The following is a 14775-nucleotide window of genomic DNA, read 5'->3' as shown; positions in this document are numbered from 1 at the left end:
AGTTTAGGTCAGCGTATAGATTTTCCAGCTTCGTACCTGGTGACTACGAGGAGAGAAGTTCTCAGAAGCGACGGTTGGCGGCGCCTCTCCCTCAGCAATCCTCGTCAATGGGTGAAAATAACTCGGCGGCGTTATAGTTCACTCAAAGTTATCCTGAAGGAAGAAAGAAGAAAAATAAGCTAAGTTAAAATACAGTTGAATAAAGAATAAATGTTTATTAGAGCATGGCATAAATAGAAAGACTTGTACTAAGTTAAAGGCTTAGACGGATACTTACCCACAAAGGCGTATACGACCATTGTCCCTGCAAAAGAAAGGAGAGGGGTTTATAGAACTTGAGACAAATTGAAAGACGTTGTATAAGGTTAAAGGTTTAAAACAGATACTTACCTGTAAGAGTTACACAGCAATATACCCTACAAAGAAAGTTGAGAACAGTTGCATTAAAACATGGACAGCTTAGAAAAAGACATAGACATAACATAGTCGATAAAATAATACAGGAATTGGGAAAGGTTATTCAGAAGAATAGAAGCATCACACAAGAAGTGAAGTAAAAGCCATTTAAATAAATACATACTAAAGGTTAGGTAGAAAGATAAAAGGGCTAAAAGTATTATCTTGTTTGATAGGTGAATTCTTCTGGTGTTTCAACAAAGAAAGAGAAAATAACACAACTAAAATCTAGAGGAGAGGCACAGTACTTGGAACTTTGGGTAGGCATAGAATATAGGAGTAGAAGGGAATGTGTGAATAGTGTAGAACAGGTGATTAACCAATCTTGTTTAATATTTAGATTCTCTCACATAATATACAGATTGCAGTTCGGACGAAGAAGCAGGCGAAGGAGAGAAGACGAGTTTCAGGACCAGTCTCTTCTTGGTTTGTTTTATCCACTCCCCCTTCCCCCCAGAGGGTAGTTTTGGAGTCTAGATATTTAACTGGACCTCCGGAATATCTTTGAGGGGGAGTTGGGAACCAGCATCACTGTTCCTGTGTAAGACTCTTGGTAAGATATTCTCTGCATCCGGACACAGAGGGGGGATTATGAATGAGCCGAACAGAGACAGTGGTACCGCCATGATCAAACTTGCATATACAAAAATAAAACATAAAACTTAGCCCCGGAGTACCCGCAACCCTTTTTAACCTGTGTTTGCTGGGGAACAAAAAACAAAGCGGTCCATTTAGGCAGCAGTGTTCACCCTCAAACATTAACATGTAGGTGAGTTAAAAATAACAGAGAGCAAGTACAAGAATACAGAAAAAAGGATATGATATGCTTCAGAGGTCAGTTTCTATGTCCTCTGCATTTCACTTGCCGGTCCATGTTTCAGAAAGGTACTGCACTTAACAAGTGGGTCCTGCAGCTATTGATTATCGATTGTCATCTGCCGCCCTGGGGGTGATCGTAGGAAAGAGGATAACTCTGTTCAGAGTCCGAATTCAGGGTACTGTCCTCAGAGTCTGTGGTGGTTTTCAGGAGGTCCTCGCGACATGCTCCAGCAGCGGCCAGAGCCCTCTTCTGGTCCCGGCGTTGTTGTTTGCGTGATGGCCCCAGTCCATTGTTCTCCTGGGTGGAGTTCAGGGGTCGGCGAGACCCTGATTTCTGAGGATTCGGGGATTTTCCCGAGCCCTGCGGTGATGAATCTGGATGGCTGAGCTGACTAGACCCTATACACATAACTTCCATCCATTCCTCGGCGTCCACAGGGCTGTCGAAGAAGTGAGTTTTTTTGTCATAGATGACCTTGTGCCTAGCCGGGTAGAGCAATGCGTATTTGAGTTGTGCTTTTTGCAGTTTTTTCTTGACCGCATGGTATGACGCTCGCTGCCTCTGGACCATGACAGTGTAGTCTGGGTATAATGAGATGCGATGTTTTCCGAACTGGATTATGGATTTTTCCCTCGCTTTCTGTAGTAGCACGTCCCGGTCCCTATAATTCAGGATTTTCACTATCAATGGGTGGGGTGGTGCGCCCAGCCTAGGCGGTCCAGTCGGTATTCGATGGGCCCGTTCAACACAGAAGTACAGGGAGAGCCCCTCCGGTACTACATGGTCCCGGAACCATCTCTCCATAAAGTCCGTCGCCCTGTTACCCTCGCTGCGCTCCGGCAAGCCGATCACGCGGATGTTGTTGCGCCTGTTTCCCCTCCGCATCCTCCACTCTGTCCATAAGGCCCGACACTTCTGCAGTTGTCGTATCTCGGTGGAATTCGCGGTCACTCGCGGGTTCAGGTCCTTGAGGGATTGTTCATGGTCCTTGACGGTGTCTGCTAGTTTCCCGTGGTCCGCCCTGAGGAGCGTAAGGCCGGTTGTGAGTGTACCGAGCTGCACCGCAAACTCCGCCCTGGAATCACGAATTTCCTGCAGGATTAGATCCAATTTGTCTGGAGCTGCCCCAGTCTGATCCGGGGAGATGGCCTCGCCCCGTCCACCGGAGGGGGCTGCCCCAGCAGGGGGGGGCCCGCCTCTCGCCGGCCCTCGTGCGTCTTCGCCTTGGTTCGGCCCATGACGTGGGGTCACTGTGGTGGGATAGTGCGCTCTCCACTCCGTTGGCGCCTGAAATTACTGTTCATGGGACTCCGTATGGTCGGGGGAGGGGGGGGGAGAGGTCCAAGCCACCCTTACGTGGGTGACGGGTGCATGACCCTGTCCTTATTACGTCTGTTGTATAGAAGGGGTGGTAGGATCTATCAGCTGGGAGGGTCTTGGATCTGGGTGAGCGCTGGCACCCCTCTGTCGGCCGCACAAATCGACAGATCAGAGGAACAGATCTGCCTCTTAACGAGCCAGCCGGCCGGTGTAGGTCCTAGATTCGCACGGTCCGCCAGCCAGGGCAAACTGTACAGCGGCGGTGTCGCTCCTTCTCCCCACCGGCCCAGTCCCGCTGGTCCCAGCAGCGATTCCGCCACACGTCTCGGCGGCAGGGGAACCCAAGCTGGACCGTGCAGAGGGAGATCAGCATCGCCCCGGGAGTGAAACTGGGTGAGGACGGACTATTCTGTAGTGTCCCATTGGGCAGGGTCCATGACCTGGCCTGGACTCCAAAAGGAATCGACCCCCGTATCCAGTGTGGCAAAGTCCCACCAGGCTCCAAGTCGTACCAGAGGAGCCATGGGGGACGGGGGGGTGAAGGGGAAGTCCAGTCGCGCGCCCCAGCCCCTTAGTTGGATGGTAGGCACACCGGGGCAATCCTCCTCACACACCGCCTACCCCTTGTTGGATCACCTGGGGAGGGCTGCGCGGTGTCCGTCTCTGCCGGGCCTCAGCTTGTCAGCGTGGCTCCTCGTAGTCGCCGCTCGGTGCATGCAGCTCCGACCCGCCAGCCTCCTGCAATCCTCTTGTGCGGCCGGGCGGGCTGTGCTCCGGAGCGTGTGTCTGTGTTCCCACTTCTCGATCGCAGCCAGCAGCGATCGGGAGCGGCACGAGGGAGCCCCGCCCCGCTGGACTCCGAGCCGCTCGCATTGCGCTCAGACTTCTCCGTAGGGTATGTCCCGGCTTCAGCGCGGACACCACAGCAGGTCGGCCCGCGCTCCCCTCCGCTCCGTGCCACGTTTTGGATGGGCCCCCAGTGCTTCCAGCATAGCGGGGCACTCCAGGGCCACAGTCGTTAGTTGCTCCGGTCGATTTGCGGCCGGGGCAGGTGGCACCAGGAATGAACGCCCCTCGCAGGCACCGGAGCTCTACCAAGAGTCGACCGTCATCTAAGGCGGCTAGCCCCTCTACTTGGTACTTAATCCACATTCTTCTTTAAATTTAGTTTTTTCAGGTTAAGGACATACACGTTTCTACTAGAGAACTCTAACTTTACAGTTTTTAAATCTACATCATGCATGGTTCTTTCCAGCAAACCGTAATATCCATTTTACCCAAAGAACAAGAAATATGAAAAATGTTAACCTGAACAAAAGACTCTGTGCTAACACAAAGTGTTCTTATCTTGACGTGTTCCTTTCTCTCCTATTCATTCTGTTCCTCTGCTAACGTCATCTCACTTAACCTTGCGTGTGAGTTCCTCTGCGACCAAGAACTGTCAACCGCATTTACCTTGGCAAGCCGCAGTCCTCTGACCACCTTAGCTGGAGAGAAGAAGCCCTTGCCAACCATGGCCAGATAACCTTGAATAGGAAAGACCAGCCTTTCTCCTGGGCATTACAGAGGTCGCAGAGCCATGGTCACACTGCTCTGCTTTACCTAAATGAAGCAATGTCAAGGGCTTTACGGTTGGACTGGTGGGGGTGAGTGAATGCGTTATTGTGTCTCTGCCTCTGAGAGTCACTTAAGACGGACTGCAGAAAGGTCCTCTGTTGCGTTACTGAATCTCCTACTCTTAGACTGTTTTAATTTTTAGATTACTGTCTGTTTTCATCAGTTATTTGTGAATGCTTGGTGATGCTTAGCCTTCATGTGTCTTGTCATTTATGCGTCCACCAATGCGTACCATAATGGCTGTATAGTGTAGAACATATTACAAAGGCAGTTTACAATTTTTGAAAGATTCAGACGGGGTTAGGCTTTCTTATCAACAGTCTACAACCAAAATTCAGGGTTGTGGGCCATTGGAAATTAAACGTTTTCTTGGAGCAGGTCTCCAGCTACGGCGATTTTGGCATCCGCCTTTCAGCATTCTTAATGAATGTCCAAGCTCTCACACAGACCAGGGGGGGATACTACGATCTTGCAATAAAGTGAGGTTACGTTGACAGCAAGAGCAGGCTGCATAGCAGCAGTGTCTCCATGTGGTGCGACAGTGCCTGAGGCAACAGGAAATAGTTTCTTGAAGCAATTGAAGGGGTGACGCTCCAAGAAACAGCAATGTTATTTTGCATTGGTATCGGAGTTCAAAGTTTTTTAGGGATGATTTGGAGCCAATGTCGCTTTTATTTTTGATAGGGGTAAGGCCTAAAAATGAACATTATTCTGTTGGTTAAAGAGCTATGTTGTACATAAAATTCTCTTTTGAAATTTTTAAAGAATGTGCTACTTGAAAATCACCCAAAGGGGGTTGGTTAATTGTTGTTAATGCAATGTCAATTATGAAATAGACTTTTTCCAACTTTAAAGCTGCAAGAGATTCTGAAAGTGTGGGCATACCAATTTGTTTGATGCTATCCCAATGTCCGCAGTAGATAACAGAGGTTAGACGTAGTTGGGAGATACTGCAGTTGGTTGCTAATTTTGTGTTTATACAAGATTGAAACAGCTACAGTTTTTTGGATGATAATAAATGCTGGAGAGCTCATGAAAGTAATTTTAAACTCCCCCCATTAACCCTTGGGGCCTGGGTAAGGGAGAGGATGCACCACAGTGCCTTAATCTTTTTTAGCTGATATATTTTGTGCAAAGGTGTAAATGCTTGTTCTACTCTTGCTGAAATAAGCTAGATCTGAAAAACTGTAAGGAAACTGCCTTAATCACCTTTTATGTGTCTTGGGGCCAGTTGTATTTTAACACTGGTCCCAAAAACTAATTTGCAACCAGAGAAGGATTTTGCGAACTGACCTGTGTACTAATTTGTAAAATTCTGAATACGATTGAGTCATGGTCCAACCTACCTTATTAACATTTATGAAGTGACCCCCAAATTATGACTCAAATACAATCTCAGGGATGGTTGGTGGGCAAGGGTCAGGAGACAGTCATATGTTTTTAAATGATGCCTTGTTTTGGAAAATGCGTGCCTTTTTCTTTAAAGGAGACGGACTGTTTAAAAAAAGGTTTCTTTTTTGGGAAAGTGTGAGAGTTGCCTATTCCACAACAAACTTTTTAAAATGTTCACAAAGGAGATGGGTCCCAAGGTGACAACTTTCCTTTTGTGAGCGGTCTGCTGACCCAACTCAAGAGTAAGGCACTTTAAAAAAAAATGTGGCTGGCTTTTTGTCGCAATTATTGATACATCTTATCACCAGTCCAAATGCAGAATCTCTATGGCGTAACAAACCTATTTTGGGAGTCCCTAACATTTTATTGATTCCTAAAATGTTTTTACATTGTAAAAAAGCATATTGATCCATTCACAAACCGCGATTGGGACGGTTTGCTTCTGTAAAAAGATTTAGAACAACTGGCCCATACTCTTTGTAAACAAACTCCTATTCTAGTTAGTACGTTATTGTTAAGGGAGTTGGCACGCAAAAAAATAGAACTGCTCTAGTAGAGGCCTTCATTTACTTTAATGCATTTCGTAAGGTGTAGAAAGATACTGCTTTTCTCTAGAGTTCAATCACTACAGCTAGTGTAACATACGTAGCTTTGCACATAACTCTTTCAAATCCAGTAAAGCATTTACTCTTGTGATTTGGATCTGGTGCAAAGCAGTGAAATTATAATTGCTGTTGTACCTTAATGTTGCGCGCTGTACACCTGTAATGTTTCATACAGGTGCCCAACATAGGCTCAGGTAGCAACCAGACCTTTCACCTATATTTCCCCTGCCATTACACTACATAACTGTTCTTGGTACTGACCTTTTACCTAGTTACGGTAATACCTAAATGACATGGGATTTTCTCTGATAACTAGCCTCATTCATTATGCATCAGGATTCTTGGAATCTCAGCAGGACTACCATCTCCTTCATAATAACTATGTATAAGGGTCATTCCTTCTGTCATCCTAGTCCGACATGACACAGCAAGGTATATCTCCTGAGGCAGAGTAGAAAAGGACTTCCATGCTGACACACTGACGCAAGACCCTGAGGTACCTGCATGCAGACACTCGAGCTCGCAGTGGTCTGACATCCCTCGCAGGGTTTCCATCTCGAGACCAAGAAGGGGTCCCACAGTCTCTCAATTCAGGTAATGGGGTTAGATTTATCCTAGAGGGATTCTTGACTATACACCTACATACATGCTAGGTACACTTTGGTATATCTAGTTAGGGTTGCATCTTAGGAGTACGCATTATTACTGTAATGTATTTTTATACTTGCCTGTATTCATTGTTTTAGCACTATGGTAGGAATCTACCATCCTTTTACTCTATTGGTGCTTACCATCATTTAGATCTGTTTCTGTCTTATGGTTGTTTCAGCAAACATATTTTACATTACAATGATGCTGGTATAATAAATGCGGATAGGAAAACGTCCACACTGTTTATTCTGTGCATTTCTCTGAGACAAAGTAAACACTAGTGACTGAGCGAAAAGCATGGTACTGTTTCCATGATCCCTGACGGGACAGAGTTGTCATGTTTGATAGTTGCCAAGAACTATTCTCTCCTTGGTAATAGGGGTTTATAGTGGCACTGTGAGCTAGCTGGTATATAGGCTAACATACCCGGTGGGGGTGTCTGGAACCAGCCTGGACACCAATCCTGAAGTGTATGTTGTCTAAACGTGCAGATCCTATTTAGGTCTTATAGGACCTACACGACACACCTTGCTTAATTTGCATTCTCTGTGCTTTATGCACCATGTTGTACCCACTAGGTTGCCAAGTTCTTTGAGAGTTTTTATTTCATTCAACTACCCTAATTATGTACCAAGAAAGATATTAACAGTTGGAGAGAGTAGGACCATGCTGCAGAATGTACTTGTTGCCTAGTTTTTCTAATGCAATTGTAAACCCAAAATAATTTGAATTAATGTCCTTTATTTGTGTTTGGGGTTTTATATTATTAATCTTGAAATGCTATTATTTATTAAGTTAAATCGGATGAGTTGTTGATGATTATGTTTATCCAAAAAAACAGTATTGAAGTCGGTTGACTTAATAAATATTACTTTTGGTTTGTTTTACTCATAATGGCCAACGTTGTATTGCGTTATGAACACAATCTTTAGGGAAGCCATTACTAAAAGTGTGAATTCATAAACAAAATGATTTGGTACAGTCTTTTAGTACTCTACTGTATGAATTATTAAATTATCAGTTTGTTGGAAAGTCTTAGTGCTTGTTTGTAATTAACTTGAACTTTATCCATTTTCAATTTCTCTCACCAGATGGACGGCCGCAGTGGGAGGTGGAAGGGAAAATAATTAGAGAAAAGTGTCAAGGGGTGAGGCATTTATTTTTCTAAGTATGTTTGTTTTCAATATAAATAATGTTCTTTTGTATTGCTACTGTTATTGTGGTCTCTGGAAAACACTTGGTTATTTTTTCTGTTTTTGAAAAGTGCTTCAGAAGTTCTCATTTACTAGTTGATTTATTTCTTGCACTTAATACACCAGGCAAGCTAGAGTGCTTGCTTTTTATTGTCCAGTAGTACAATGGATGCATGCTTAACGTTTGGTATTAGGTTGCATAAATGTAATGTTTGTAACATCAGATCTAATGCTTAACGATGCATTACTTCTTTGCCAAGTACACGGTTGTAGTCAGTTTGCCTTTTCTGCGTGGTCCCCCCCTATTTTTCACCTGTTTATAGAATTATTTTTTGCTGATATTACGACTCAGTGTGCTATGATACTGACATTTACTATAACACTACGTGTGTTTTACCCTATATATGTACTTTCAACTTGTTTTCCCCAATTCGGTTATTTAACTTTCAAGCAAGGCCATGGTAGTTAGTGCAGAAGGCACCAACGGTGGAGAAATTAGATGTCATCTGAGAATTCGTTTTTATTTACACCATCAGCATGTATGGCGAAAGTGCATGACTCCGGCGAACACAGTTGTTTCATGGCTAAGCGGCAGTTGTTAAACCACTGAAGTTAACATACGGCTGGGAAACATGCTTTGCCATGTAGGAAAACTACACTGTACATTACTTAGGCAAGTGTGCTCTGTAAGCCTAATATTGTGCCTAATGTATAAAAGTGGGGCATACTAAAGAAATGTATGTCCCCACAGTGATGTGTTATCAAAAGGTGGCCATCTTCCCCGAGCAAGCATAATTGTAAATAAATATTGACTTTTACAATTCAGCCTTGCAAAATAGATGCCTGCAAATTATTTTCCCCATTTTTCAAACTTCAAATTTAATAGAGAAAGTAAATTCTTTGAAAACAAACGATTAAAAGGTGTATCTTGTGTTGCTTGAAAGCCAACTGGAAATACACTAGTTCAGTTTACTACCTTTCCTCTAGTTACCAATTAGCATCCCCACTAGACCTGATGTACTTGCATTGTATGCCAGAGCATGCGGCAACGTCACAAGCCAGGAAGACTGTTGGTCAACTGTAGTGCATCCACTGACCACTGAGCTTGGATGAGCCATTTGGTAGGAACAGAAGTAGATGGTATCACAAAGGACTTCATCAGCAGCCTCTTAGCATTAAAATCCCAAATGGAGTCCCAAGGGACTAAAACCTGTTCAGCCGGAAATGTCTTGCACAGATGTGTCTCTGCATTACACATGAGGGGAAGCTGTTCTCAGACCAGGGGGGAAGGGGTTGTACCCTCATTTCTTGGACCTGGAGGAAGATTTGTAGCTCCTGACAGGAGAGCCTGGTTAGTGCTGTGTTAAATGAGGCATTCTGCAAAGTTCACAGTAAAGTGAATAAGCATCAGCAAACCAAGTCGGTCTGGTGTTCCTGCAGTGCATGAATCCTGATTGCTTAGAGCACAGTTGTTGGCAATGTTGTAAATAAGGAGCAAGAATGTGGACTGCAAAGGGCTTTGCTTTGATATCAATGAGCCTGCAGCTAAACAAGCTGTGCTGCCGAAGCCTGAGTTGCACATCGCCCTGAGGCATCTCATACTGCAGCTTGCTTAGAGCTCAAGCTCTCAATCATAAGGTGCTCACTGCCAAGAAAGAGGTTCCTTACCCAAGTACTGAGGAAGACAAATTAGCAGATGATTCTTGTTTCTAAGATCTAAAGGTTTGAACAGATATTGAGTCACAGATGCTTAGAACACATGGCAAATTCCCAAACAACTGCCATTTATGAGACTGATATACACAACATAAGAATTCTGTACCGGACACTGAAGGCTCTATTCATAAACTGCATTTTATGGTGTGCAAGGTACTACTAACTTATTACAAAATATGATTCACCAAGCTACAAGTGTAAATCTCCATCAAGTAAATGTTTGCGGAATGGGGTGAGTGGCTTGAAAAAGGGTCATACTTGCTACTAAGTGTGAGGATTAAAGAGGGGTTTAGGGAGCGTTGGGGTTGGATTTAGGAAGAATCAAAAGAATAAGGCCACTGCTGTCACAAACTGCACTTCTATAGCTACTGCAGCCAAAAGGGCACAAAAAGCAGGAGTAAGTCCAGCACCACATATGAATTTAAACATTAATTATATTACTTTTAATTGAATAAACACATTTTCGTCAAACTTTATTACATAATAAAAATAGTTTTTAGTTCAAAATGAAGTTACTAAGGTGGTCAGCTTTTTTATTTTGCATTTAAAATAAATATATAGAATTAATTTACATTAATATTTAACATAAAATATAGCTTTAGTATCATTTTTAAGTTAAACTTTTGTAACTTTTTCCTATACTTTCCATAGGTAGATCTCAATCACCATTACTTTTGATTGTATATCAATGTCTGAAAGAAAGAGTTGTAGATTTCTTACCTTAGAATTACCCCCAGGCGTCAGACTGGATCTGAAAGTTTTTCGTCAGCAGTACCCCTGCGGAAGGTGGTGTCGGTCGACTCCGGCGTCGTGGTCGCTGGGATGACATCACGGTAGCTACTTGGACACTGCCCTCACGCGATGTCAGTTCTTTCTTTTTCCGCGCGAGCAAGAGCAGATCCGGAGAGAGCGGTACCTCCAGTCACTTTTTGACTGACTTTTTGACTGACTTTTTGACTGACTTTTTGACTGACTTTTTGACTGACTTTTTGACTGACTTTTTGACTGACTTTTTGACTGACTTTTTGACTGACTTTTTGACTGACTTTTTGACTGACTTTTTGACTGACTTTTTGACTGACTTTTTGACTGACTTTTTGACTGACTTTTTGACTGACTTTTTGACTGACTTTTTGACTGACTTTTTGACTGACTTTTTGACTGACTTTTTGACTGACTTTTTGACTGACTTTTTGACTGACTTTTTGACTGACTTTTTGACTGACTTTTTGACTGACTTTTGTCGAATTCGCCTTTTCAATCTATCGACTCCTGGTGCACGAGGAATGCCCGGATTCAAGGCCTGCGGTTTCTGTAACAGACTGATGTTGGTGACGGACCCGCACCGCGTGTGCCTCTGTTGTCTGGAGCGTGACCAGGACCCCAAGTCTTTCTCCGACTGCCAGACCATGGCCCCGAAGTCTTTGAGGGAGCGGTGCCGAAAGCTACTTGAGGCCTGGTCGCCGAGGAGGTCGAGGGACCGATCCCGGAGCCACCACCATGCTTCGTCTAAGTCTTTGTACTCTGGGTCGGGTAAGTCGAAGCACAATAAAAAGTCCAAGAAGCATCGTTGCTCTTCGACTTCTTCCCGTCCGTTGCCTGACACGAGGAGGGATGCGGGTGGTGCCCCTCCAGCGGCTCCGCGTGCTGAGACCGCTGGGTCGACTTTGGGGTTTCCTCCCTTTCCGGGACCCGATGCGACCCCTGCCCAGCTTCGGAGTTTCCATGAAGCGATGCATGCCATGTTTGAGCAGCGCGACTCCACCGGCGCGCATTTGGGCCCCGCAGACTCTGCTTGGGGCCCTGGGGCTTCGGCCTCGGCACCGCAGGGTCCCCTTGGATTCAGGCCTGGATCCGGATCGGCGCCGGTAGTCCTTGTTTCGCCTCCCCCAGTGCCGATTCCACCGGCACTACGTCCGCAACCGCGTCCGCTGTGTCCCCAGCTGACATCGACCCTGGCCGCCACCTCGAGGTAGACACGAAGTCAGGCCGGCGTCAACCGATGCCAGATCTGACGCCAATGGGTACTTTTGTGCCCCTGTTCTACCCTGGCTCTTTGACACCACATTGGCAGCCAGAAGAGGGTGAGGAGGAATGGGAGGGGTCTGGGGACCCTTTGACCGACCAGTTAACTTATGAGCCGGACTGGAGAGAGGAACTGGGGCAAGCCAGTGGTCTGGATACCTCACCAGACCTTGGCATGTTGTCTCCTCCTACTGTGGCTACGGAGGAGGGAGTGTCATACGCAGTGGTGTTGCGTAGGGCGGTCGAGGCTCTCCACCTCAAGGTACCTACGTTGGCAGTCAGGACTAACCTCCTGACAGAGGACCTTTAACCTGCAGCGAGCTCTTCGAAGCCCCTGCTGCCGTTTAATGAAGCCCTCACGGACATCCTTTTGGGCACCTGGTCCACGCCCAACACAGAGGCTCCTGTGGAAAGGATGATTGCCAGACTCCAGTGCCCGGCCGCCAGCGACCCCAGTTTCCTCTCCCAACACCCCACCCCTGAGAGCTTGGTGGTCCAAGCCTCTACTAACAAAGGCGCATTCCCTAACGCACCACCCGATAGGGAATCCAAAAAGCTTGACCACCTTGGAAAGAAAACGTTTTCTTCCGCCAGCTTGGGACTGCGGTCGGTAAACACTGCATGTCTGTTGGGCCGTTATACCCACTCTGTTTGAAATACGGTAGCGGAGGTGCTGCCCCAGTGCCTGGTGGAGGTCCGGGCCGTGCTCTCCCATGCAGTTGCTGAGGGGAGAGACTCAGCGAAGTTTACCATCCACTGTGGGCTGGATACCGCCGACTTACTAGTCAGGATGATTTCCTCGTCAGTAGCCTTCCGACGCTACGCCTGGTTGCGGTTGACTGTTTTTGTCTGGGGATGTCCAATCCACCCTTATGGACATGCCTTTTGATGGCCGTCGCCTTTTTTGGCGACAAGGGAGACCACGCACAGGAGCGCTTTAAGGACTCTATGGCTATGGCCAGGCCCTTGGGCCTCTCCACCACCTGCCCTGCGCAGTATGCCCCGCCACGTCCTACCCAGGGCCACAGGCCGGCACATGCTGTTCAGCCTCTGCGCGGCCAGTGACGTGGGAACCAGCGCTCTGGTTCTGGGGGCCAGCGGGCAAGCCAGTCCACCACAGCCCCCTCTGCAGCAGCCTCCAAACCCTCCTAGTCAGACCTTTCAGGGCCACCAAATGCCAGTGGGCGGCAGGATTCGCCATCACCTCCTCACTGGCGCACCATCACGTCGGACAGGTGGGTTTTGCAAATATTCCGAAGGGGCTACCCCCTCCCCTTCGAGACTACCCCTCCATCCATGCCACTGCAGTACCATCGCATGTCGGAGGATCATCTGGCCCATCTCCAACTGGACGTTTTGGCACTCTTAGCCAAGGGAGCCATCGAGCGTGTTCCTGCCCCAGAAGTAGGTCGTCGTTGCTATTCCCACTTTTTTCTGGTGCCCAAGAAGGACAATGGCCTGTGTCCTATCTTGGATCTCGGGAACGTCAACCGCTTCTTCCGGAAGGAGAAGTTCAAAATGTTGACGCTCGCTCAGGTCTTGTCTGCCCTCGCCCTTGGAGACTGGATACTAGCGTTGGACTTGCAGGACGCCTATTTTCACATCCCCGTCCTGCCTGCCCCCCCGGCGTTACCTGCGGTTCACGGTAGGCCACGAGCACTTTCATTTTACAGTGCTCCCCTTTGGCCTTACCAGTTCCCCTCTGGTGTTGACCAAAGAGATGGCAGTAGTCGCAGCTCATGGGTTCCAGTCTTCCCCTATCTCGAAGACTGGCTGTTGAAGGCGGGCTCGCCCCAGGCTGTCGTCTCCCACCTCCAGACTACGGCCGGCCTCCTGCATTTGCTGGGGTTCTCCATCTACGTGCCGAAGCACCCCTCTCAGAAGCTCCTCTTCATCGGAGCGGTTCTGGACACAACGCAATTTCCGGCTTATCCTCCCGAACATCGAGTCTGGGATATTCGGGCTACGATTTCGATCTTTCAGCCTCTATCCCGGGTTTCGTTCAGGGTGACCCTCAGGCTGCTGGGTCTGATAACCTCCTGCATCCTGCTGGTGGACCATGCCAGATGGCATATGCGGGCTCTGCAGTGAGACCTGAAGTTCCAGTGTGGACATCATCAGGGGAATCTGTCCGATTGCGTCCAGATCTCGGAGGGCACTGCACACCAATTGCAGTGGTGGCTTACGAACCAGGATTGGGTTGACGGGAGATCCCTCTCCCTTCCTTAACCAGAGTTCACAGTGGTGACCGATGCATCACTTCTGCGATGGGGCGGCCACATGGGGGAGGCGAACATCAGAGGCCTCTGGTCTCCGGCGGAGTCCGGGCTCCACATCAACCTTCTGGAGCTTCGGGCGATTCATCTTGCACTCAAGGCATTACTTCCCTCTGTCTGGGGAAGAGTAGAGCAGGTGTTCACGGACAACACCACCGTCATGTAGTACTGCAACAAACAAGGCGGGTGGGGTCGTGGGCCCTATGTCAGGAGGCCCTCCGCCTCTGGACATGGCTGGAACATCAGCGCATATCCCTGGTGGTTCCACACCTGGCAGGCTCTCTGAACGCCAGGACGAACGAACTCTGCTGCAGGTGCATGATTGATCATGAATGGAGTCTTAATTTGAAGGTGGTGCAAGGTCTCTTTCAGCAGTGCGGAGAGCCTTGGTTAAAGCTATTCGCCACCGAAGAGAACGTGCAATGTCAGCAGTTCTGTGCGTTGAAATTTCCAAGGCAGTACTCGCTAGGTGATGCTTTTCGTCGCAAGTGGAGTTGCGGTCTTCTATATGCCTTTACGCCTATACTACTGCTGAAGAAGACCAAGTGCAAGTCATTTGTGTTGCTCCGGATTGGGCACAAAGAGTCTGGTATCCCGAGCTGCTCAACATGGCCATCGATCCTTCGATCGGAGTGCCTCTTCTGGAGGATCTTTTATCGCAGCAGCAGGGGACGGTCCTCCACCCGAACCTGTCCAGCCTCCAC

At 47.4% G+C, this 14775-nt stretch overlaps 1 protein-coding gene across 3 annotated transcripts in view; it reads left to right on the top strand.

Annotated features, from left to right (window-relative positions):
* Positions 1–14775, top strand: part of NFATC3 (nuclear factor of activated T cells 3) — an 870211-nt gene that overhangs the window by 643422 nt on the left and 212014 nt on the right. For all 3 annotated transcript variants that reach the window (XM_085638479.1, XM_085638478.1, XM_085638480.1), the window contains exon 7: positions 7953–8008. In XM_085638479.1, coding sequence (XP_085494605.1) covers positions 7953–8008 — 56 coding nt within the window. The remainder of the gene's footprint in view (positions 1–7952; positions 8009–14775) is intronic.

Source organism: Triturus cristatus, chromosome 12, assembly GCF_964204655.1.
Source record: "Triturus cristatus chromosome 12, aTriCri1.1, whole genome shotgun sequence".
NCBI lineage: Eukaryota > Metazoa > Chordata > Amphibia > Caudata > Salamandridae > Triturus > Triturus cristatus.
This window is presented reverse-complemented; position numbering and strand designations above follow the sequence as displayed.